General features: G+C 41.8%; 2 protein-coding genes across 2 annotated transcripts; one reads left to right on the plus strand and one right to left on the minus strand.

The window, feature by feature from the left end:
* Window positions 1–3,886: 3,886 nt before the first annotated feature.
* Window positions 3,887–7,939, minus strand: LOC137259526 (growth hormone secretagogue receptor type 1-like). Its single transcript, XM_067797161.1, has 3 exons — window positions 7,776–7,939; window positions 4,567–5,558; window positions 3,887–4,014 (listed from the first exon to the last, which is right to left on the minus strand). Exons 1-3 carry the CDS (start codon window positions 7,937–7,939, stop codon window positions 3,887–3,889), a joined length of 1,284 nt encoding a protein of 427 aa, XP_067653262.1.
* A 4,025-nt stretch (window positions 7,940–11,964) lies between these two features.
* On the plus strand, window positions 11,965–25,555 carry LOC137259870 (uncharacterized). Its single transcript, XM_067797503.1, has 9 exons — window positions 11,965–12,150; window positions 17,304–17,332; window positions 18,851–18,871; window positions 19,342–19,536; window positions 19,705–19,798; window positions 20,262–20,405; window positions 21,162–21,227; window positions 21,913–22,011; window positions 23,093–25,555. The coding sequence occupies exons 1-9, from the start codon at window positions 12,072–12,074 to the stop codon at window positions 23,170–23,172; spliced, it is 807 nt and encodes a 268-aa protein (XP_067653604.1). The 5' UTR covers window positions 11,965–12,071; the 3' UTR covers window positions 23,173–25,555.
* Window positions 25,556–26,592: the final 1,037 nt, after the last annotated feature.

Raw genomic sequence — 26,592 nt, forward strand, 5'->3', positions numbered from 1 at the left:
CAACATGTTGAACATGTATCTACGAGATAACTCGTAAGAGCACATTCTGTTACAATTGATAACACGAGTACACGATAGGTGATGTGCTAATTTCTGAATTACAATCTTTATCAAAGATTCAACAGAGATCAGCAGTGTGCTAGTTTCTATATTGCTGTGTTTAATAAAAAAACAGCAGAGATCGGTCTGTACTGATTTCTGTACATGTATTGCTGCGTTTATTATAAACGCAGAGGTGTGGTGTAACAAAACATGCATTTTATATATTACGGATTCTTTGAGTGTCAATACACGTCAGTCCACGTCTACGGGCTGATGACGTCAAACGTGGGATGACGTCGGGGGCATGCGTTGTCATTCATCAAGGATGAATAGTTCAAATTCCCAGAGGTTGACTGGAGGCACCGGGCGGTTTCGGAACTGGCGATCGACATGGTTGCATAAGTGTTCGGCTGGATTCATATCCAGTGACTATGCCGCACGAGGTAAAATCTTAATGTTGGTGTTAGCTAGGGGAGTCTGAGTCAGCGTTGTCCTCGTATGTGGCCTGGAAAATGATTTTACGAGGCTGTTGTGAAGTATCAAAGTCGACCAAGAGGACATTTGAGAAAGCAAGCCCGTGGCAGAGAGAAATTGAGGAGGGCCGGTCACAGACCTTATTGTCTTTGCGAGGATAAAAGCTAACAGTTTTGCTGATCGCTACACTGCCACTGAATGCAATCACTTAAAACCTACCGTAAATATAATAATGTATGATTGGCTTACCGATCACCACTCACAATACTTACCAATTCTTTATTGTTATTTCTGCAGGAAGATAGAAAGCCGAATTTTACCCTCAGCTTAACGATAAATAGACGACGATAGAGTCATTGCTGGGAAAGAAAACCTTTTCATATTTCCAGTTCAAACAGGCAATAAAATTCAGGCCCCCTCTTCCGATTAGCATGGGTTACTTGAAGACCAGTTGCAGCCAGGATCTTCAAGAGTTCAGGAGTCTGACACACTTTCTGTGGAAACCCATAGGAATCCTCTGGTACGAACATATACGGAACTAAAAATGATCGTTCGGACGTATAGTACTCGACCTACTCAACAGCAGTCACTGGGTAAGGTCACGGAGTTTGACTGCATTCCCGTACACGTGGTTCGTAGCCAAGGCCCATCCTCGAACACTAAGAAATGATCACTTCAATTATCGATCTGTGTCTCGTCTGAGAGTGATAATCCACAGCAATCTATGAATTTGCCTAACTGTCTTTTTAACATATTTGTAATCGCCAGTCAATGATAGGCTATTTGATCAGTGGTGACTAACATTTGCAATCGCCACAGGTTCACAACAAACCACGGCATCCTGTGAACAAAACCTTATCGCTAGCCGCACCTAAAGCCTATGTTATGGTATGGCAGTTACCGTCACTTTAACGCTAAGATCGCCTTGATCAATGGCAACCTAGTCTGTGATGTAAATATATTGTGACTCAATGTGTTTGTCGCACTGAAGGAGTACTCAACAGACCTTTGTCATCCGAGGATGATGCTTTATCAATCGGCATTTGTAATCAAACAACAAAATATGAAACTATATATCATTTTGAGCTTACATGCGTTCATGTCCCTTGTATTTGAAGGAACTATTTTATTCCGCAATGCAACTGGTACCGGTATGGACGCTATTGTAAACACGACGTCACACAACCAAAATGAAACTTCGGATACACGCTTCAAAGTCAACTCATTCCATTCTTTATTGTGTGAACGGTCATCAGGTAATATACAAATGAGACATGAATTAGCAATGGCACAATGTCATATATGTAATCAACTTTCTACCTGGTCAATTATTTTGCCCACTTTGCGTTGTCTTGAAGGTTCTTCGCGGGAAAGTAAGGGCAACAATTTAACATTGATTTGAGATAAAGAAAATTGTGGGAAATAATTATCTATTGGATTTTCATATACAGGACAAAAAACATAAAAATGGAATTCATCTTAAAATATTACAAAATGGACAAATGTTACAAACTCTTTGGATCTTTTCAATAGAAAGATATTTTACACGAACAATTGATAAATCAATTAAGGCCTAATCTAAAACGTATAAATGCATTGCCAACATTTCTGGTGAGGTAGGTGTGCAAGATAAGACTGGCTCAAGCAAACGACTTAAACGGACGATACGATCTAGAACTATCAATAACTATGTCAATAGCCTGTATGTGTAATGATCTAATAAACATATTTGCATTGCCAACTATGTGTGATAACCAAGACAACCAAAACCATATCTGAATAGTAACGTGCCAATATGAGATTCTTACCTAAAATAATCAAGAAGTAAAAACATATTGAAGGTTTTTTTAGGTAAACGATTGATTAATTAATTATTCAACACCAGTATTTTCAAGACTGACAGTAAGATGATATGTGCAATTGAAACCTCCCACATTCATCCTGAACCAAAAATTGGGTGTTGACAACCTCACAGTTACAGGAAGACAAATGATTTTTTTCAGTGGTATAAAACCATTTAAAATATTCCAAATCCATACGGTAAAATCGGCTGTATTTGAAAATCAAGTAATTGGAAAATATAAGTCGGTGGAATAACACTGAGCATGGGAACAACAGAGTGAAGTTGATCATTCAGCAAGCCAGAGTGTTTATCACCATTCACAGCATTCAATGCGCTTATCTTTGTCAAAAACCACACTTCTCTCTAGCCGACAAAGGCCCGCCTCTACGGAATATAACAATGTTTGTTTATATCAGCAGTAGCAGTGTGATCTGAATTATTTAAAGAGTTGACATTTATTTTACCTGAGACCACTGGAGTTTTCATAGAGTTGGGCCAAACAAGCTCATGCACAGTGAAATTCATTTCGTGAACTCTGTATACTAGTGAACTGTTGTATATTATACGGGAATAAAAAGGGACACGTTACAGAACTACACATAGTGCTATGTCGTGAGAGATAAATGCCTCATAACGTGAAGACACAAAGTGTTCTGTGACACACTGCTGTGGCGTGAGAGATTAGTGCATTACTAAGCGCAGACACAAAGTGTTCTATGATACAATGCTAAGTCTCGGGAGACTATAAAGTGAAGACAACGTGTCACAAGACACAATCCTGTCTTGTGAAATTAAAGCTTTATATAGTGCAGACACAAAGTGTTCTTCGATGAGATTAATGTATTATAGAGTACAAGACACAAGGTGTTCTATGATACAATGATATGTTTTGGGAGATATGTCGTGAAAGATAAATGCATAAGAAAATGCAAACAAAGTGCCCTGTTATACAATGCTGTGTCGTGAGAGATTGATGCATTTTAATGATACTGTAGTACAATATGATACAATACTATGTCTTGAGGGATTATTGCATTGCAAAGTACAAGTCACAAAGTGTTCTATTGTACGGTACTGTGTGGTGAGAGATTGATGCATCATAAAGTGTACATAACACAAAGTCTTGATATGATATTAATACTATGCCGCAGGAGATTACTGCATTATGAAGTGGTAAGCGATATTTATTGTCTTAAGGTATGACCTGATAAATCAGAACATGGTGAAGTGTAATGAGGGAACTATGGTAGGCCATAGCAATGACACTCATATACGCCACATTTCTATCACATCCTCTCAACACAAAGTTAGTCTCCAGGAACGACAATGTAACGCCACATTTCTATCACATCCTCTCCACACAAAATTAGTCTCCAGGAACAACAATGTAACGCCACATTTCTATCACATCCTCTCCACACAAAGTTAGTTTCCAGGAACGACAATGTAACGCCACATCGAGCATGTGCTTTTGGTGATTTCTTTTCGGCAAGATCTGGTACCAACTCTAATTTGACCTGCCAGAAGTCAAGTTCTTAATCTAATAGAGCATGTTTGGGGCATGTTGGGTCCCAGAGAGAACTCCGCGTTCACAATCTTGATGTATTGGAAGAAGTCTGCACCAAGGATAGAACACAACATTTCAACGTCATCGTCTGATACAGACAGAGGAGGACGGTCAGAGGCTGCATTGCAGTTAGCGGATATTCACATTGTGCTCGATCATTGATACTTTGTGAGTACTTGAGGATTGTCAGACAGAATCTTGAATACTGACAGCTGTTGTAAGCATCATTTAGCCATGGGTATCAACACTACTCAGTTATAGTGGGAACTAAGTTTGAACAAGTTTCTTTGCTACATTAATGATAAAATGGTGATGCCATAAACAATATGGGGTGTTAACACACCTTTACCGTGTCTATAGTAGCATTGTTTCACCCTAACGTACTGTGTTGTTGTTCTTCTTTATACAAATGTTTCACCTGTTTTGGTTTTCCTGTACAAACTATGTCGACTACTAACTGATGATACCGTATTGTGTTGCCCGTTCTTCCAACAAAACATATTCAGAACATCATTTCGGAACTTCTGTCCCGATGCGCAGTAGAGAAAGAAATTGCTTGAGTGGTTCAAGTGCATCAGGAGCTCGGAAATGGTAAAAAAGAGCTGAAATTTGGACATCGAAGCGTTGCTGTGGCCCTTACTGTTTAAGAACACCGAGGCTATGATACTGATATTCACGGGAAGCTTGCAAAACAAAAAGGCGAACGACACGGTAAGCAGCATCCATGTGAGGTGAAAGGACGTATCCAGCGAGGTTGCTTTCTGCTTTTGGGGGCAGACCTTTTGAAGAAGTGCTCTTTGTTTGGCTGTCCGTCGAACCTTTAAGATGATGAGCACATTGAAGATGCCGATGGTGAAGAAAGGGAGCAGACAGTATATGACGGCATCCAACCAGGGCCAGATGACTGTGATCAGATAGTCATAGTCCGCCACGGCACCACACACTGGGTTAGGGTAGGACTCCTCCTCTTCCACCAGGCCAACCGTCCATAGAAAGTGAATGTTTAAACTCAGAAACAAGGCATACAGTCCACCTATGATCTTTCTCGCACGGGCAACGCTGTACAGGCCGAGAACTTTCAGGGGATAGTAAACAACAAGAAATCTCTCTATGGTTACAGCAACCACTATCCACGTAGATATGTAGCTGCAGAAGTAGCCCAACAAAACCATGGTCTTACAAAGCCAGTTGGCCTGAAAACGGACATCAAAGCCTGTTAGTTCATTAAGCCACCTCGGGAACAGGCCTACCAGCAGAACCATGGTATCGGCCACGGCCAGCGACGTGAGAAAGGTGTAGGTGGACGAGCGAGGAGTTTGCTTTTGCCGCATGATGAAGAAGGACATAAAGTTGCCACAGATGCCGAGAATAACGAGTATGGGGGAAATGTATAGCATCAATATCTTATGGACACGGTACTCGGTGTATTTCAAAAGAGGTTTCAATGTATCCCAAGCGCCGTCCATATCAAACAGTTCATTTAAACTTGTGTTCCCAGCGGCATCAAGTAAACGCAGTTTGTCCTCGTGAGATAGGTGTTTAATCACGTCTAGCAGAGACTTCAGCGAAATGTTCAAGGAGGCGTCCATCTCGCTTGGAGAAATGAAATTGTCACTCAAGCACACTCTAGCTCTGCAAAACAAATAGTCAGTCTTTTAAAGGTATTTATCTTTGAATCAAACATTCATTTTACAAAACAGTGCTCAGAAAAGTCTCTTTGTTTTGTCGTGTTACAGGAGACTCAGGAAAGTGTGTACGGTGTGTCTGAGTTACATCAAGATGCGCAGTGCTAACCAGTGGGCTTCATCTAAGTTCTCTCATTTTGGGGTTAGCATCATCATCATCAGACTGGCCCACTAAGGTGAATAGGTCGATGTGTACTTAGTACCCAAGTTTGTACATTTCTGATGGGTAAATTATGGGTCCCTCAGAGTTGAGGCCGTGTATCCGCAGGTTTATACGAATGTGTGTGTCGTTCAAGCACAATCACGATAACCACCACTTGCCCCCATGGAAACCTTCTGTTGCCGATAACTTTAAACTCAAATACAGATTTACAGGCAGGCTATTTTTTTTTTGCGAACCGTGTTATACCGTTTATTTCCAGCAATCATTTCATATATCCTGTGGAAACAAATAAGGGAACTCCACTTCATCGCAGTGTTCCTGTATCTATTCTCACGTACAGTGCGATGAATGGAAAAGAATAAAAGAAGACTTGTACTTTCATGTATTCCTTATTTGTTTCCACGTCCGGTTAAATCTGTTTCGTCAGATATTCTCCGGCGGTAACATTGAATACTACTCTTAGCAGATTGCATTCGGCCACTCTTAAAATAAAAACAAATAGATTTTCTTTTGCAGTTTTTGTCATTTCTATAAGTAATAAATCCGTACCTTCAGTATGACTTATTTCACATTTAGGTATCTTGAATTGATATCGAAGATGTCCTGTGAGTCAATATTCAAAGGAATATAATACTATCTGAGCTGCAGGCAGCATACATTGTCACTATGCGATACAGCTGATTTACATCCCACTAAGTGAGTAATCAAGAATAGTAACATTTTGAAACAAGAGTAAAACAGATACAGTTGTCTTTTCAATCACATACCTGAGTTATTCAGTGCGTGTCCTCACTGTGCACGGTTCGAGATAGCAAATGAAACGCATTCACGCGTTTGCCTCATATAAGTATACAGCAACTACATATCGCCATGGTAACACTCAGAGGTTAAGACATATGATTCACAATACATATGATTCACAACATGCTAATTGTCTAATGTATCTGGAGACACGTCATTCATACGTTGTGTGTAAAAGTGTGCGACCCACTGCATCCTAAAGAAACTCAACATCTTGGGGCGGGTTATAATGTGACACATTTCGCAAAAAGCATCCTCTGTCAAACCATGGGTGATGTACTCTCGATGTTTGTTTATGTTCCCTTAGCCCGAAGGGTACATCAACCCATGGGTCCCGAAGGACCGGTGAACAACGTATATATCTTATCGAACACCTCAATGTTAATTTTGAACTGTTTTGAGCACAGGCTTTTGGATCGTAAACTTCAGAGAACCTGTCTGAATAAAACGATTAGAATCTTGTATCTTGTTGCTTTTCACGCAGGTGTTGTCTTAGTAAAGTCACCGCGGTGTAATTTCTCTTCTTAGTATTCACACGGACTAAATTTGAATGTTTTGTCAAAATTCATTTATTGGAATACGAGGCAAATCTTTTCATAGCCATTGCTAGGTTTTGCAGACGTCACAAGAAAACAGATTTAGAGTAATCTCGCTTCCATCAATTTGAATTCACAAAATTCATCGGTAATTTATGTATATAATGTTATTAGAGGAAAAGACGTACAGCCACGAAGTACCGAATGAGTTGCCATTGGCAACAGTGTGCATTGCAATGCACCTCGCTTGTAAGCAGGCTACATTGGAAGTAATAGTAGAGCGCTCAGCCAATCAGAAAGCGACATTAATGTGTGAGGTACGATAATTTATTATGGATCATGATATTTTGAATCATGGCCAGCTTAGATCCCTGGGGATGCTCTTATTAATCTGAATCTGACTATTACAGATCCTTCTCTCATCTGAATCTGACAATTACAGATCCTTCTATTCATCTGAATCTGACAATTACAGATGTTTCTATTCATCTAAATCTGACAATTACAGATCCTTCTATTCATCTGAATCTGACTATTACAGATCCTTCTATTCATCTGAATCTGACAATTACAGACCCTTCTATTCATCTCAATTACAGATCCTTCTATTCATCTTTGATTTGTATAGGGCTTGCATTAGGCCTGAGGACTTCCAGCGTCTGACATGCTCTGATCTCTTCTGGCAAATTGTTCCACAGCAATGTTCCAGAAATTGTGAGAGATCTTGGTTCTGGATTTGTGCACTTTACGCAGCGCGCGTGGAAGTTCGTATGGCTGCTGTGCTTTGTATCCGCTGATGTCCCGCAAGTTGATGTTTGGGTAATCCATGTAGGGGAGAATTAAAGTAGTCAATCTGTGAGAAAACTAGGGCTTGCATAAGCGACACAGAAACATTTTCTGACAAGGGAAATATCCCTGATATTTACGTTGACCCGTTTGCAGAGCTGTTTGTCTGCAAGGCTGACAGTCGAGTCAATGTAAAACCCAATATTTCTCACATCTGACCTGGAAGTGATGATGTTGTCGCCATGATTATGGTTGGGATATTTAGTATATATGCAGTTCATTGTTGACACACAATCAACAGTTCAGTTTTTTCGTCATTTATCTTCAAATAGGACATCGCTGAGAGTGTACAGCTGAGTGCTGAATTTTGGAGTGGCTTGATCGTGACTGCCTGTCATCCGCAAATAAACGGCAACTCTGTATTTTCTGGCTATGCCACATATGGGAGCAGTCCTAAAACGGGTCTTTGGGGTACACCGTACTTGAGATTTGCCTTCCGTGAGGTGTGACCATCGATATCATCCACTTCAGAGCATAGTCATTGAATCCACATCTGTGTTTAAAAGAAGGCAGTGATGGTTCACACTATCAGATGCAGCTGACAGGTCAAGAAGGATGATAGCAGCCGCTCTATCCCTGTCTAAGGACAGATGTTATTCATCTGAATTTGCAGTTCTGAATCTGCAGACTTCTGCAGTTCATCGGAATCTGACTTCTGCAGATGCTGCAGTTCATCTGGATCTGACGCCTACAGATTTCAAATTCAGCTCTGTTTATGACCCACACCTCGCGAACGTACCTTGAAATTAAGTAATTACGGTCCGAATCTCATCATGATGACCGAAACAACTAACAAAGTAGATTGTTGCAATTTCGTTAAAATCAGATTATCCTCGCCCATGTTAACACTGAGCCATATTAATACATTAACAGCAGAAGAGAAGTCTGCAGACACACCTGTAACCTGTTGCTGAGTGAGTCACTCCTAAAGTCTCAGTTTAAGTCACAAATGAAGTCAACAAGTCACCCACGGGCCTGTGCAGCTGGTGCATATTATCAGAAGTGGTGTTCTACCGTATATTCTGACTCAGCTCAGTGAATGTAGCCCATTCCTACTGACTCCCGCTGTGATGTTTCTGGAATACTGCCTAGGGCGGCGTAACACTAAACTTACTAACTAAACTAACTTAATACACCGCAGATACATATGACAACAAACAATGTGAATGGATTTAAGGATTATTAGAAATCACACCTCGTAATGTCCTTCCCCCTCATACAGCTTCGAGTTTTTAATGTTAAAAAGCAATCCACTTTTTAACCACAACTATAAAGAACATAAAAATACTATATAAATGAAATGAATAAACGATGTCAACCCACCAAGTTCGTTTCAGGATGAAATTAAGCTTTATTCAACAGTATTCTCTGTTAAAACATAATTTGTGCTCCCAAAGTACACTCATTTCAAGCTGTAAAGTTATACATAGATAAGAAAAACCCTACTACCGGAATCTCTTTGACTGTCACTGATGTCTGTTCAAGGCTAAGTAAATCGATGTTCACCATCATACACAGCACTACTACAACTTCCAACGGTGAGGATACTCCCATGTGTCCTAGGTGAAAGCTAACACATTACACGACAGAGTCATACTGTTCTATAAAGTTATTACAAGTGTGTGCCATGGCCAGAAGGTCTTTAGGATCTTCAGTTTTGGAGACCTCCAGTTCTTAGTCACGGACAATGTACATGTGACTGGAACTTTGTTAAATTGTAGATCTCCAGTACTAAGTCACGGACACTGTAATTGGAACATTGTTAAATTGTAGGAGATCACCAGTACTAAGTCACTGGCCCTGTGATTGGAACATTGCTAGCTTGGAGGAGATCTCCCCAATCGCAGGAGATCTCCAGTACTAAGTCACGGACACTGATTGGAACATTTTTGATTGTAGGAGATCTCCAATATGAAGTCACAGATACTGTGATTGGAACATTGCTAAATTGTAGGAGATCTCCATTTGCCTAAGAATTCGACATAGAACGAGGATTAAATACTTGATTTTAAATCTGATTCCTTACAGAAATATTGCTCATATGCCACTTGGTACTCTGGTGTTGTATAAGATTTACAGGTTTTACATATAGTTTGGTGGCTACAGAGATTACTAAACGAGGGTCTGAAAGATTTTTTCTTTTTTTTCTTACTACGAATTGTTTCTAAACGTATTTAACGAGCGAAAGATCACAGTTCATTAATTAATAACACTCTAAAACGATTACCTTAGCATGTAAAAGTGGGTGAGTTTAATTCTTGCAAGCACAAACTATTTGAGCGTGTGACGTCATCGGTATTGTTTGGTGGTTTTCGTGCCAATCAGATTATTTGAATATCTCTGCACAGTGGGAATCTGTGCGTGTGTGTCACTTTACGTTGAGTGTTCTCCCACCGACTGGAGTCAAAACTATTGTGTGTGTGTAATTAGATGTAACTCATGTGCTTGAATGTGACATTTCTGAGTATTATCAGTTGGGGACTAATCTCCTTCGCCACAGCCATCCCGTTTTCCACAGTCAAAAAATGCCACCTAGAATGTTACGCTGTTGCCAGGATGAAATGTGAGTTGATTACATCCTCCATGTTACGAAGACATTATTCTACGACGGAGGAATAGCTGAAGCAATGACGTATTTGTACATCTGTCGCTCCTGTCCATGTTCGATTGAATCGAAAGGACGTGAGTCGTCATTTGTACTCATGACAGCCAATCACGGGATTAGAAATCGATCTCATGCAAATGTTTGATACCAGTGGGTTCCTCACATGCGTTTCTCGCCCGTGAAACATTTACCACACTGTCCGCCCGGGAGTACAAAACTGTGCCCACAGGAACTTAGCTCACCACCATTTTCACAGGTGATGAACTTTGCCCACCATGATAGTACAACATTTTATTGAAAAAGTATGTATTACTTTATTGAAGTACAGAGAAAGAGTATATAGTGTCATACAATCTAACACATGGATAGAGTCAAAAATGAATAACACTTAACGACATTAGCTGAGCAGGGTATATTGCGGTGTGTCAGTAGTAGAGTTATTATTTAAGGTAGCGTGGGCTAAGTTCTTCACTGTAAACATTGTGGTTGGCTGAGTTCCTGGTGAGCAAAGTTCTTGGATTCCTGCCGGCGTCACATGCTTGGTCCGCGCCTCCTTTATTGACGGAACATATTACCTCTCAAAAAGGACATACATACGACTGTTGATACTCCTAGTATGCTTGTCATACAGTGTCTTGACGTATATGGTGACTGAGACAGCGATGTAGGTGCTGTTTGTCGCCCAGAGTTTTATACCTTGAGGTACATGCTATTGGGGCAACTTCCTTGTTTATCATGGTGTACGATTTCAGAAGCTCAATGGTTCTCTTCTCCCTTCAAGAAATACAGCTTCCTACTTTGGCTCATCATAAGGATGTATAGCTCGATATATGTAAGATTTATATTACATTTACAAAAACATTTCACTTTCACTTTCGCACGAACTATTAAATATTATTTTAGTTATGGTTGAAAATGTGGATTGAGGTTTTCAATAAACGTTTGAAGCTGTTTGAATGACAAAAACAGTGTGTGGTGTGCTATCTATTGACCTTCAAATCTGTTAACTTTGTATCTTCAGTGTAGTAAATTAGAGCCTGTGAATTTAGTTTTGCGCCGCTTTTAGTAATATTCCAGCAATACCACGGCGAGGCAAGCCAGAAATGGGCGTCACACATTGTATCCATACGGGGAATCGAACCCGGATCTTGGACGTGTCGAGTGAACGCTTTAACCTCTCGGCTTCCCCAACTGGTGTGTGTGTGGTTTGCGAATAACTAAACTTACAGTTTTAATGACACACATATTTGCTGGCAGTCAACCTTTCAGTATATATGCTTAGTCCAGCCGGAAATCAAGGATAGCCGACCACTGAGGGCGGGTATCCCACTTGTTGCTGTGTTGACATAGTGAGGCGTATTTACACAACAACTGCCCTTGCATATCTGTGACGTCGTCTACTGCCTGATAAGCAGTCACCGCGGCCGTGTCCACCCGAGTCCCATATCTCTCTACCCGTCTACCCAAACCTGACAACGTCTCTCTTCACAGCCTCCTGCGACCAGCATCATGAAAGCGGCGACTTCCATCCTGGCTGCTGTTCTGGCTCTGATTACCATAGCTCATGGAACACCGGTACTATCGAGGGGTATGTACACTGTATGAAGGGTCTGACCACCGGTCAGAACATGTATAGTGGTAGAAAACCTCCCGCGTGGGGCTTGTTACTACAAGAATTGTGGGTTTTATGCTGACAGAGTTGAGGTGATAATGTAGGTTCCCTTGCCTCATTCATGCTGTGTAATACCCGGAGTCAAGTGGGGTCCAACTTTGCTATTGTGTTGATGACCGTTGAACCTCTGTGATTGTTCCCCGGAGGGTCAGTCCTCGACTGTGATATAGGATACCAGGGTTGTATAGAGCTACCAACATCCAACTGACATTACCTTGTGGCACAGATGCGTTTGATTTTAGTTCTGAAACAAGAGGGGTGGTTGGAGACAAGTATATCCCGTTTCCGCTCACCATGTAAATTCATACTGTGACTCGACACAAGTATGTCTTTACCTTTGTTTCACCCTCGTAATGTTTAGTAGGGGGACAGCGCGATGAGGACGTTTGAGGGACTTGGGTCACGAATAAGTACACAAAAATATCATGTGTATCCGATCACCCCTCTCCTAGAAATATATATCCACAGATGAGGTGAGCGTTGCCTGGTAACCGAGGAAACAAGTGAACGTGGGAACATGTAATATACCCCGAAGTTCCTAGGTGCGGAATAGTCAACATTTATCTAGGGAAATGGGGTAGGACCTGTCTCCGTTATGCCCTAAGTAAACACTAGTAAACAGACGGGAGTTTAATCAGGTCTCTAGCACCATCAAACAATAACGCGAAACCAACTTCCACCACACCCAGCAGTCACCTCGTCCATATCCAGTTATCACCCATTCCAGGCTATACTCAGTTATCACAAAGTCTCATCCTGACAGGAGGCAGTTATTGCCAGTCTCAGTCTCATCCAGTCAGAGGGCTATATTCAGTTATCATCCAGCCTTATCCTGACAGGAGCCTATGTTCAGTTATCACCCAGGCGCATTCTGCCAGGAGTCTATATCTTGTTATCACTCTGTCTCGTTTTTCTTCAGGAAACTCTACTCTGTTATCACCCATATTCATCTCTCAAAGCCCCGAGGGCAAGGTGAGACTTTGCCAAGTATCTGTTTAGAGAATAGTTGGAATGTGTTCCCAGAAGAGAAGGGCCATCAGTTTGTACAGCGGTACTGACCCCATTTATCCTGTCCCGCCTTACAGGAAATGACTGCCCCTGGCTGATATATGGGGGCACTTCCTCTAGGTACTACTAACTGACAGACTGATAAATGGAGTCTCCTACAGGTGCAGGTAGCCAGCGCGCAGTTGAGGCGTAGTCAGAACTGACACGGTTAGGAGTTGTGCTGACGTCTTGTAGACAAAGTTGAAATGCAGAGTATACAAGTGTACTGTTGGTATGTTCAGGGTGCAACGTGTGCAGGTGTAATCTGGGTACGTTTGGGGTGCAACGTGTGCAGGTGTAATCTGGGTACGTTTGGGGTGCAACGTATACAGGTGTACCCTGGATATGTTTGGGGTGCAACGTTTGCAGACATACTCTAATCAAGTTAAGGGGGCGAGATGTCCATGTGAGTGTAAGCTTGATGTGGGCGGTTGGTCTGAGCCACAGTATGAACAACTGCACTATCACAGCTGCTTCTCCTGGTCTGGAATACTCAGTATATTGTCGGCTATATCGCATCGTCAGAGCATAGACCAAATGACAAAGCGCAAGTAAACTAACAAAAATATAAATACATGCTTTGAATACAAGGGTGTTTGTTTTTGCCTGGTAATGAAGGATACACACAAACATTGTCTTCATTGTATATGATGGGCATGCCTGTCGCCGTGAATTTCCCATACACCCTACCAGAGGTCACATCTCCTGAATACTTTAACACAGGTTATAACCTATATTTTACACATCATGAGGAAATATTTGTTTACTGTCTGTTTATATTTCCATATGCATGTCGCAATAAGCCAGGTGTTAATCCTCTCAACTCCCCTGGTGTGCTGTCATCTCACGAGACAAAACCAAGATTATCAAGCCCTTGTGGTGACACCACTTACCTCCCTTTGTAAGCATGACTTTCGTCAATAGTACTTTATACAGTATGTGGTGAGAAAGAGCACGAGGATGTTGGCCTGTATCAACTTGTGTATGTTAATTCCCAGCATGTACTAAGATGTATAATCGCTTCCTGGTTGTATGATTGTATCCTGACTGTATCACTCCATGCGCAGATTAAACAGGGTGACTATCTTCATCACAGATATGTCCTCACATGTACCATACACGGGGATGGCATGGTTCACGATGCAGCTTCGTCGGTTCTTTGTCCACGTCGTATTGTCGGTCTGTTTGACTGATCTTGGACTGGCAGTGAATACCGCCAGAGGTAAAGCAATTTTTGGTGATGTAGGGTGAGGTCAAGTGACGTGGGATGAAGTCGGATGAGGTGAGGTGATGTAGGGTGAGGTCGGGTAAGGCTGGTGATGTAGGGTGAGGCGGGGTGAGGTCAGGTGAGGTGATATGACGTTTAATGCCGTTTTCAAGATTATTTCACATTTTTGTGTGTGCGAACGTGTGTAGAGCGGCCGCACAAACGTGTGTTCCTGTGTTTCAGTATAAAGTCACTAGTATATTTACCGGTTTCGTATTGATTGCCCAGTTAGATACACTGTCGCAATAACAACATGGGAATAATTGCAGAATAGTCTCGCTGATGTGACTCGCCACATTCAGCATTAATTCCAGTTTTTTAGGAATGGCAACTCAGGACAGGCCGCTCATTTACACTCGACAGTCGAAATAGTCATGCATGTGTAATAATACCAAACACTTTAGCTACACCGACGATATATGTAGATATGTAGGGCGCCTTAGTTAATTGTCATTTAACGGCAATCTGTTCCGACGGTATGGTAACCTAGTCGTTAAAGCGTTGGCTCGTCACGCCTAAAACCCGGGTTCGATTCCCCACATAGGTACATTGTGTGAAGCCCATTTCTGATGAACTTCGCCCTGGTTTAACTTGAATATTGCTAAAACCGGCGCAAGACTAAACTCATTCACTCACTCACTCAATCTGCCACGCGCTTACCTCCCTTGCCAGGTTCGTATTGATTAGCGGACCGGCTTTCCTTGTATCTTTCATATGCTGAAGAAACAAATCATTTCGTAATACCTGTTCCTAGTGAGAACGAAGGTGTTGTATAACTGTAACATACGTTAAATCTTACACGAAATCACAATGTAGTATTACCATGGTAACATAACATGCTCGTGGAAATGAACAAGGAGACACATGAAAGGACAAGTTTTCCGTATGCATCTCCCGAATTTCCCCCACATACCGTATATTCTACATTGAAGAGAATGAAGCATCACTTATACTTTCATGTGTTCGTTTATTCGTTTCCATGGGGATAGGATAGAATAGGACGGGACGGGACGGGACGGGACGGGACGGGACGGGACGGGACAGGACAGGTGAGGTTGGGTTGGGTTGGGTTGGGTTGGGTTGGGTTGGGTTGGGATGGGATGGGATGGGATGGGATGGGATGGGATGGGATGGGATAGGTTGGGATGGGATGGGACAGGATGGGACGGGATGGGGTATTTGCCAAGTTTTATGCGACCACATCGTGCCCACTCCCGTCTTGTCTTCTGAAGGTGATGCATGTAGTTTGTCGCTCTGACTTTCACTTCTCGTAGGAAAAAGGTGTCATACTTCAAGAGCTAAATGCCATTGTTCAACAACCTGGCACAATTTCAAACACGTACGGGTAACAATTTTCACGGATAACTTAGATGAACGTGGAAATTCATTGCCTTTTCCCATTTCAGCATCGTTCATTCAGGCAGCACTGTTCGTATTTTGAACACTGCGACCAAAAGAAGTATTTCATTTTCCCAGCAAAATATAAACGCGAGCTGAATGTTGCAGGGCTGGAAAGACTGCTAAACTATACCCCATTATATCCGTCATTATCGGATAAACATTTCTTGTTTTTCTTCCACATTGTTTCTCTCCACGCACAGGGACAGACTAACGCTAAGTATGTAAATGTTACACATAGCACATCATGAATTATTTACAAGGGTTATTGAGCTTAGTCTACAGCCACCTTACATTGTATGTGTCACCATAGCAACATATATGTTTATGACACATATAGCCCGTCCTCTCAACAGTGTGAAAATTAGAGCCACAGAGGTGGTCTCACAGTATCTATACATTCTTCAAAAAAACAACAACACACACACAATGCATGGGAAGCACGTGCACAACGTGGGAGCCTCCTACACGTGCATGGGGTGTCATTATCAATCTTGACGTTTTTCAGGCAGATCGATAAATCATTGTAGACCATTTTCCCCATAATTTCTTGCATCTGTGCATGGCCAGGGAATTGTAAACCTGAAATTGTAAACCTGAAATGTTCATGTCATACCCAAGTCACGCAACACGAGGGATAACTGAACGAACAGCTTTGCTTTGAATGAAATCCATGTGGTGATGCATTCTCAAAACAGCCATTTTTATTGTATCAACATTGATGCAATCCCAGTTTCGACAATCGTACATTGAAAGTACAGTTCTCCTACTTTTTTAAAGAGTACATCGTGTACTCTGCTGGGCTGTAGGCTATAAAGTAGGCACCACTCTATGTTCCCTTTTACGTTGTACTGTAAGCCATAAAGTAGGCTCCATTGAATGTTCTCTTGTACTCTGGACTGTAGGCTACCTGGTCCGAGTCCTCAGTCCCCATCAGCAGCACTACACGAGGACCACACGGCATTGCGGGACAACAGCTTCGGTTACTCAACAACACCGTAATCCGTCTATCTAACCCGCAGTCTATGCACATATTGCGTCTGTCACATACTGCAGCAGAAATCAGGTCCAGGGAAAGACCCATGAACCGTGACAACCTGACGCGACCAAAGATTTCGCATGTCAACATGAGTCATCCTTAAATACGTAACATAAATGCATGGTTCCCAAAGGTGAAGCGCCGTAAAATATTACAGCGCCACCGCTAACACGATGGTATCCTTTATGCATGTATACATTGCTAGATGCTCTATGCGACAATACTTATTATTGATGGCAGCAATCTTTATTGATAATCCTAGTTCATTTGTGACATGGACGTTGACCATATTTTACATCTACTCTATTTCAATTTCAGCAAAGCGAGTAGATCCACGTGCAGAGAAGGTACGTGAAGTTTTCAAACAGTTTCAACACATTATCATTTGATATAGCTAAAGCATCTGCCAGGTGAGGTACGTAATCTTTAACTGTTCTGTACTCAGTACTTTGTTCAGCTACTGTTCATGTAGTATGCAGAACGTTTGTTTACAAATAAGGGCCGTGGAAGTAGCTAACGATATAACGTTATCATTTCCATCATGGTCATAAACGTGCCCCATTAAGAAGACTGTCTGTGAGAGTGGTGCCATCCTGTCTGACCGTTACAGTCAGGATCAGGGTGCCCCATTAAGAAAACTGTCTGTGAGAGTGGTGCCATCCTGTCTGACCGTTACAGTCAGGATCAGGGTGCCCCATTAAGAAGACTGTCTGTGAGAGTGGTGCCATCCTGTCTGACCGTTACAGTCAGGATCAGGGTGCCCCATTAAGAAGACTGTCTGTGAGAGTGGTGCCATCCTGTCTGACCGTTACAGTCAGGATCAGGGTGCCCCATTAAGAAGACTGTCTGTGAGAGTGGTGCCATCCTGTCTGACCGTTACAGTCAGGATCAGGGTGCCCCATTAAGAAAACTGTCTGTGATAGTGGTGCCATCCTGTCTGACCGTTACAGTCAGGATCAGAGTGCCCCATTAAGAAGACTGTCTGTGAGAGTGGTGCCATCCTGTCTGACCGTTACAGTCAGGATCAGGGTGCCCCATTAAGAAGACTGTCTGTGAGAGTGGTGCCATCCTGTCTGACCGTTACAGTCAGCATCAGGGTGCCCCATTAAGAAGACTGTCTGTGAGAGTGGTGCTATCCTGTCTGACCGTTACAGTCAGGATCAGGGTGCTCAATTAAGCAGCGATTTGTGTTACATTGTTTACTATTTAAGTAGAGCGCTGTCTGTCGTGTTACTGACTGTGTGCCTGGATCACATATTAAACAGATTATCTGTAGTGGCAAAGAACTTACACATGCTGAATGTTGTAATGGCAGAGTGTCTGAGTGTTGTAATAGTGTAAAAGGTTACACGCAGTAGCGTAATGACACAGTGTGTAAGGTTACACAGAGCGTTGTAATGTCACTGTGTATAAGGTTACATGGAGCGTCGTAATGACACAGACTGTAAGGTTACATGGAGTGTTGTAATGACACAGTCTATAAAGTTACACGGAGTGTTGTAATGACACAATCTGCGACGTTACACAGAGTATTGTAATGACACAGTGTATAATGTTACACGGAGTGTTGTAATAACACAGTGTATACGGTTGCACAGAGCGTTCTAATGACACAGTGTATAAATTTACACAGAATGTGGTAATGTCAGATTGTATAATTTTACCCGCTGTGTTGTAATGACACAGTGCATGAGCCTGCTGTGGAGAACAGGCAGTAGTTGATGAGTTGACGTGTATAGAAGTGTGTTATACATGTTCTTATGTTGTTGGTGATATAATCACTCGGTTTAATGTACTGAAATGTTTACAACGATGATTATTGTGTAGATGATGAATTGTAACTGGGACTCTTTTACTTGTTGCAGGTGAACGACCTAAGAGAAAAGGTACGGCTCCGTCATCCAGAATTTACCATTTATTTCTAACTCGTCCACCCATCAAGTTAGTAAATAAATAACAAATTAAAGAATCCATTGCTTGAAACGTTGGTTCTTCAGAAAATAGTATCCAAATGTTCCCATGTACCAACGTTGGCTATCCATATGTTTCAGCTGCTGCAGTTGCAGGATATGGTGAGTGGGATAATGGTTTCACGGACGTGAACCTTACTTTCACACCGGGATTACCTGTTATATTCAGTATATTTAGATGCAAAGTAACGCCTGTTTTGACTACACGCTTCTACCTCTCACATGGTTTTCACGACTGGGAACCCGGCTCTCATATGGGGATCTACGCCTGAGCGCACGCCTCTCAAACTGGTTTAATATATAGCTAATTTTTGCGTGGGTCCTAAGTTGAACTGACTTGTCTTGATAGGTCATGGTTGATTAACGGACTGATTTCTTGATTATAGTTAGTAGATATAAACAGCAGTAAAGAAAAGGGCGATGCTGACAAGACATCAGCGCCTGTGGCAATTGGCTCTGATATCGAAAGGAACAGCCGTGAACCAATGAGAAGCCAGTATGATGACGAGGTTCAGAGTAGGCAGGCCAAAGTAAAGTTACTTGCCACCAGACTGGTGGACGGAGACAGGAAGACACTAAAGGTAATTCAGTTTCTTTTATATCTTTCAACCTGTTACACGTGTACAAACCTTCAGATAGAAGAAAAGCGGACCACAAGATGGACTTGTGCACTGATGTGTATCACTAAATATCACCAGAGACAAAAATCCATGTGTATTTATCATTAGTTGCTGCTGATGTTGTTACAGATGGTGGAGCATGTTTTGGCACAAGACCGATCCAAACAGGCGGAGAGAGGACAAGATGACAGTAGATCAGATGAGGACGAGGACATTGCAGGAGGTAGGGCACAACTGGATTAAGGAGAGTGACCACAGGATATTTTAGGAGGTTCTTGATACCTACTGGATCCTTGTGAAACAAATAATTTGCCTGACGTTTGAGGGGAAGGAGAAGGAGGGGAAACATCGAAGGCCCTTGATACTTGTATTTTACATGCTGTGGAAGTGCACAATATGCTTTTGCCTCGATATGTGCACAGACAAATTCATGACCTTACCTAAATACCCGTGAAGATCCGGGTTAGAACTGATCTTCAGTAACCCATGTTTGTCGTACGAGGAAACTACCAGGATCGGGAGGTCATGATCACTGACTTGGTTGACACGTCATCAAATCCCAATTGCATAAATCAGTGCTAATGCTGTAAAATACAGGATCGTCCAGTATTTCCAAACCGTACCATATAACTGGAATACGGTTGAAAGCGGCGTAAAACTAAAGTCACTCACTCATTGGTTTACAGATGAGTTAGGCTTCCACGATGAAACAGTAGCCGACATGTCGGACACACAACACGACGACCGAGACACAGGGACTGACCCGGATGTTGAGAAGGACATTATGACGTTGTTACAGCGTTACAAGCAACATGTATCCCAGCAACACTGTAAGTGGGTACTTAAAAATGCTGGAAAAAAACATTAATATTGTAAGACACATTTAGGTGATGCATTATCTGATCTGTAGCACATACCGCTGATTACTGACCGGCGGTCCAACATGCGTAATTGATTTATTTGTTTAGCTGACATATTACACGTGGTGTAACTGACTCATGAGACGCCTGTAACATGTTTATGACACGTGGTGTTACTGACTCTAGAGACACGTGTAGCGTGTATATGACACGTGGTGTAAAACATGTAACCGACTCATGACCTTTGTGTGATGACTGTAACAAACTGATGCAGAGCTTCCAGCCCCAAAAGAGAAAAGTACTTGAAATCAGGTCCAAAGGACGCAGCCCCTGGAACCTTGTAGGTTGTAATCCCTTATTCCCGTCTCAGAAATGTGACAGGACATCGATGTATTCAGACCTATATTTCTGTCATGTTTCATAACCCATTTGTCAGTTTTATCTGAGCGCGAGAGAGTCTCAAACCAACGGCATCCTAACTGACAGGTATATGTATAGCAGATGAGTGACAGATGTAACTTGATGACACCCTCTGTAACACATGCAGCGTGTTTGTTACTGCAGTATTGTGAGAGCTGGAACATGAACGACAAATGTAACTTGATGACACCCTCTGTAACACATGTAACGTGTTCTCTACCGCAGTATTATGAGATCATGCACATGAATGACAACTGTAACTTGATGACACCCTCTGTAACAACTGTAACGTATTCTCTGTTGCAGTGTTGCCGAGGTCTCGCTCCCAGCAAGTGATCCAAGAAGGCCATTTTGGGGATTTTCAGCATCAAGGTAAAGTAGACTCAACTGACTGTGTGTCATCGCACTAACCACGTCTTACAGCTGTACGTAACTGTGTCTGGTCTTAGCACTGATCGATGCATATCGCTGTGGGGACTGATGTGCCCTAGTGAATGCATTATAATAGGTGTTAAGTCACCCCCTTCACACAAACAAACTGGCTTGGTTGTGTTACAATATAACTCTCTTTTTGCCCATAAACATATTTCACGATATCCAGAAAAACAATTATTGTTCGTGTGTTGTTCTGTTTCCGAGTATTATCTTGACCATATTCTTATGTAATTGAGCTGGTTGGGCCATTACCTCTTAAACAACATACTACGCTACTCAAACACATTGCCACAATCGAACAATGTCTGATAATCTCTTATACTGTGGTAATCAAGAACTAAGTGATAATCAAGAACATTGTGATAATCAAACACACTGTGATAATCAAGCATTATCGTAATCTTGAACACAATGATAATTAACAAAGATGCGATACTAGTAATTACAAACGCTATGATAATAAAGATTATAAGTCTCACTGCCCTAATCAAAGACATATGTTCGTTCATTTGCTCAGGTGGAGATATTGCACATACTATTGTCGTTATAGGACATTTCCATACAGCATCTAATATCGGTCAGACCGCCACACATGCAGCCTGTTTGTCCTCTTATCTTCCAGTGCTACATGCCGTAGAGGACAGGCTGTTGAAGGACATCCAGATGGCGCTGCACAGTGGCTTCACGGTCAAGGACATCATACAAGATTTGGAGGCTCCAGGTTGGTATATCGCAGACACAAGCGTTGAATAATACACAGCAGACACACATACAGCAAAATGGTTGTTCTTACATACACAGCAGAATCATTGTTCTTACACACAGCAGACACATCGGTATTACAAACAACACAGACATTTTTCTTACACATTACAGACTCATTGTTCTTACACATTCTTACTACATTGTTCTTATTACACGCGTTAAAACATTGTTCTTACTCTCAGCAGACACAGTGTTCTTACACACACAACAGACACATTATTCTTACACACACAGCAGACACACTTCTCTTACTCACACAGCAGAATATCATTGTTCTTACACACAGCAGACACACTGTTCTTACACACAGCAGACATATTGTTCTTACACACAGCACATATTGCTCTTACACACGTTACATAGAGAACAATGAGTCTGCTGATCAGTGGAAGCGACTGTAAGTTGTGCTGAATGTTACCTGGAAGTGTGTGATCGAGTGAGTTTAAGGACTTTAAGGAGATGTCAGTGACGAAACTGATGCTGATTATAGGGAGTTACCACTTTGACGAAGCCCATGGTGCGGACGAACTTAAACAACATAGTCAGGGTGATTATGGGATTCGAACCGACTAACATTCATGTCTACGTAGGTCTACTCAGCGAATTCAAACGTATTAATAGTCATCTGGTGTTCACGTTTCTCTGTCATCATGGAAACCACCAATTTTACGTTGGCTGACTGATGGATGTTGCTTTCGCCACGTGGTCGCCCCAAACAATGGATCAACGCACATTGCTTCTGTTAGGCAACGCCAGACAGAAATGCAGACATCAAAACATGCGAAAGAGGCAGAAACCGTATATGATGGCGGTCTTTGGTTGACATCATAGCCACTCGTCAACGCATATGGGATATGGCACATCAGTTAAGTCAGCGGATGTCGGTATAACAAACAGTGTTCAAAGATCAGTTTTAGCCCGCAGTTTTTAACGGAAGTTTAGTGACCGTCACTGAAGTTACTTAATGTTTTAGGAGAACAAACGACTCCTGCCTTGCGTGTTTTGTTTCTTGTTGCATATTTACCTTTGTTTTTCAGATGGAACCTGGGGCGACACCAAAAAACGTGAGATTGAACGAGAGTTAGACACGTTGAAGAGTTTGAGACGAACAGACTAATTGTGTGTCATAAGATGAGAAAATGCATTTATATTCAGTGTCAGTGAGACATCTCGCCTGCCAGTTTTACTCGGCTACACGTGTGCTATCTGATGACCTATCATTGTTCAGTTAGAAGACAATGGATCGTCGTGATTGTCATGCCATTACAATACCAATGATTATATCATACACCTCAACGCAATTATTGTTATTAGACCAAATCCAGCAGTATTATGTTGCTGTCACACTCAACAGGCTGTTAATGATGTGCTAGTACTGTGTATTATATGTTTGTGTTATATGAATATCAGTATGATCATTGTATAACTGTATGACCAGCTATCAGTCTTTTATGGTTGAAGAATTTCTGTATGTTACACAACTGTGCTGTCACTTTTCATATACTTCATACCAAGACGTTAATATTAAGTGTGGAATGTACATTCATCAGAACATGTTCAGCCATGGAATTATACTGAACAGCTACAAACACGCAAGTTTCGAAAAAAAAACTGATATCGCATAATACTAAGGGTTTATGCTGATGTCTTCTGTTTAAAAACTTTGTTGCGTTTCTTTTGCTGTTCAGTATAAGTGCGACTGTCTTCCTGATTATTATCATCATTTTGCTTTTCATAGTTTTACTTGATTGTTATTATTTATACGAACTGACACAATATGTATTTTGGTGATGTAGATTACGTTTGTTGTCTATTTCATTTTATCAAAACCAACCTTTGTTGGTACCAAGTTGTCTTACATACAGTATATTTTGTCTGTTTGCTGTTGAACGCCACATACATACCGAGGGAAACAAATAAGGGAACACCGCTTATCTCAGTGTTTGTTTATTTAATCTCAGATTTCTTACCCACAGTGAGATACAAAGCTTGTGAATTCCAGTTAAATGGTGGCCTTGAAACACATAATCGAGTCTGCACTACTCATCAACAGCATAAGGATCAATCTATGCATTTGAGACACGATCACCTGTGTCAACCAAGTCAGCGAGTCTGACCACCCGACAAGAAAGGTTGCTGAAGATCATTTCTGACCCGGATCTTCATGGTTGACCTGTGTACATATAATGTATAACAGCCTGCATTCCACATCATTCTGCCTAAATGTAACATAGCATAAGGAATGCACTTCACTTCTAAATGCCCTTCAAAGACCTGTAACATAGCAGACCACTAGCACAATGTCTAACACTGTTGAGGCGCTGGAGTAGCCAGGTGGTTAAAGCTCCATCTTGTCACGCCGTTCCTCAATGTTTGAAGCCCATTTCCGGTGTCCCCTTTGTGATATTGCTGGAATATTGCTAAACTTCCGCTTAAGATTAAACTCACTTACCAACAGTATATACTTTGTTGCACTGACCCGAGAAGGTCCGGGGTAGATTGGGCCTTCAGCAACCCATGCTTGCCATAAAAAGTGACTGCTTATCGTAAGAGGCGAATAACGGGATTGGGTGGTCAGGTTCGCTGACATAGGTGACACATATCAACGGTTCCCAGTTCCGCAGATCGATGATCATGCTGTTGATCACTGGATTGTCTGACTCAGACTCGATTATTAACAGACCGCCTCTATATAGCTGGAATATTGCTGAGTGCGAGCTAAAGCTAAACTCACTCACTCACTTTGTTGCACTACGTACTAACACTGCCTGATGTCAAAGACAATGAAATTGGAAACGCTCTGCAACTCATCACCTGTCACCGGAGTCCACTATGACTTAAATGGTCATGGTGACAGATATGTTTGGTCTGTTCACAGCCATCTGCACATATCATGCAGTGACACCAGCATATGTTGTAATTCGGGTTTACGATATTTTCAATATCGTCTTCATATCTTGGCAGTCATGCTGCCTCTCAAGGACGTGCTGGACCTCTTCGTTCTCCAGAATGCCCTGTTTTCCGGGTATATACGACGTCCATTATCGCCTTGCGACTACATTGCACATGTTACCAATATATTTGCACGAAGTTAACACTGATTTGAAGTCGCTTTCACGTGTTCCCCGCTTGAAGTAGGACTTATACGTACGCATCTTGTATTTGATGGCGTGGACCGCTGAAACCAGATAAAGCGTGTTCTTTAGTTCGATTGTTGGTTCGAGTCTTTTTATGTGTATAGCTTCTTATAGTGTTTAAGTCTATGTCGTTGATTGTTTTGGTCTTGACTGTCTCCCACTGGATACTCTCGACTGTCTCCCACTGGATACTCTCGACCGTATTAATTAATCCACATTAACAGGTTGATCTTCCCCATTATTTCTGTTTAGCAATTCAACCCTTATTTATTTAGTCGGTGAGTTATCCCAGACAACACAAATATGTTATGGCGTCTCAGATATATATGCTCTTGAAAACAAATAAAGAAACACGTGAAAGTACAAGTGTCCCTTTATTCTGTTCCAGGTTTCTTCACAAGGTATGTATTGCGCTATGAGTGAAGAAAGAAACACCTGTACTTTTCTGTGTTTCTTTTATCGTTTCTTTGAGTATATATCTGACTAAAGGGGCGTTTTGGTGCCAACAAACCTGCCAGCACAATTGGCCTCTACCGGGATTCAAACCGACAGTGATAAGGTCCTGGCGTGCCAAGGCCGCAACTCTGTGCGGCTAGGACAAACAGATTCACCACCGACATTGTTGTAACCTTACTATGAGAGATGCACTTAACGTCATTGTGAAAAGTCAATTATGCCTTGAAAATAGCCTCTGGCCTAATCGATCAAAATGACAGAACGACGTGCTGTAGCCTATTTAAACATGTATGACGATAATTAGAACAACGGCTTTACAGTCGGCTGTATTTCATTATCTGTGATGTCATTTTATAACGTTAGTCACTCAAACCAAGTCTTGCTCCCACTTTTTGACCTGTACTAGGTCTGATAGGTCATGCTAACACATGTTACTCGGGCTAAGTTACTTTGGCTAACAATCATGTTACGTTTGACTGTAACTAGACTTGGAAGTATTACTCGTTATGGTTTGGACAGTTACATTACCTGCAAACACACTGTTGGCGCCAACAGAAAAATGGATAATTTGAGATTTGGAATCGTTGTCTCTTGGCAATTTGATCATTACGCAAGGACCGTTATTATAGACGGAAATGCCACGAGCAAATCAAGTGTGGATGTAACTGTGCTCAGACTGTTCGTTTGAAAGTGTGTAGAACCTACTGTATGTCTCTATTAAGCTTTGGTGTCAGGTAAACCCCGGCACAAAGTAGTTAGGAGGACTATTAAACAGGCATGTGTCTTATGTATGTCAAGAAACGAGTGTGAGAATTCGCGTATTTTCTGACACCGATAGTATCATCATCATCATCATCATCATCACCACCACCACCACCATCAGCAGCAGCATCAACTAAGAACTTATATAGCGCAAGACTCCAGTCAGTATAACCACTAACACA

This window comes from Haliotis asinina, chromosome 13 (assembly GCF_037392515.1).
Source record: "Haliotis asinina isolate JCU_RB_2024 chromosome 13, JCU_Hal_asi_v2, whole genome shotgun sequence".
NCBI lineage: Eukaryota > Metazoa > Mollusca > Gastropoda > Lepetellida > Haliotidae > Haliotis > Haliotis asinina.

What these genes read in the sequence shown, in the direction of transcription:
- LOC137259526 (XM_067797161.1), bottom strand. Translation starts at nt 7,939, where the DNA reads ATGGATTACCCAAACATCAACTTGCGGGACATCAGCGGATACAAAGCA. An exon ending in GCCAGAAGAGATCAGAGCAT is followed by an intron (nt 5,559 to 7,775) that starts GTCAGACGCTGG and finishes TTTGTTTTGCAG; the next exon opens with AGCTAGAGTGTGCTTGAGTG. An exon ending in AGCCTCGGTGTTCTTAAACA is followed by an intron (nt 4,015 to 4,566) that starts GTAAGGGCCACA and finishes TGTCTGTATCAG; the next exon opens with ACGATGACGTTGAAATGTTG.
- LOC137259870 (XM_067797503.1), top strand. Translation starts at nt 12,072, where the DNA reads ATGAAAGCGGCGACTTCCATCCTGGCTGCTGTTCTGGCTCTGATTACC. An exon ending in ACATGTATCCCAGCAACACT is followed by an intron (nt 20,406 to 21,161) that starts GTAAGTGGGTAC and finishes TCTCTGTTGCAG; the next exon opens with TGTTGCCGAGGTCTCGCTCC. An exon ending in TGGGGATTTTCAGCATCAAG is followed by an intron (nt 21,228 to 21,912) that starts GTAAAGTAGACT and finishes CTTATCTTCCAG; the next exon opens with TGCTACATGCCGTAGAGGAC.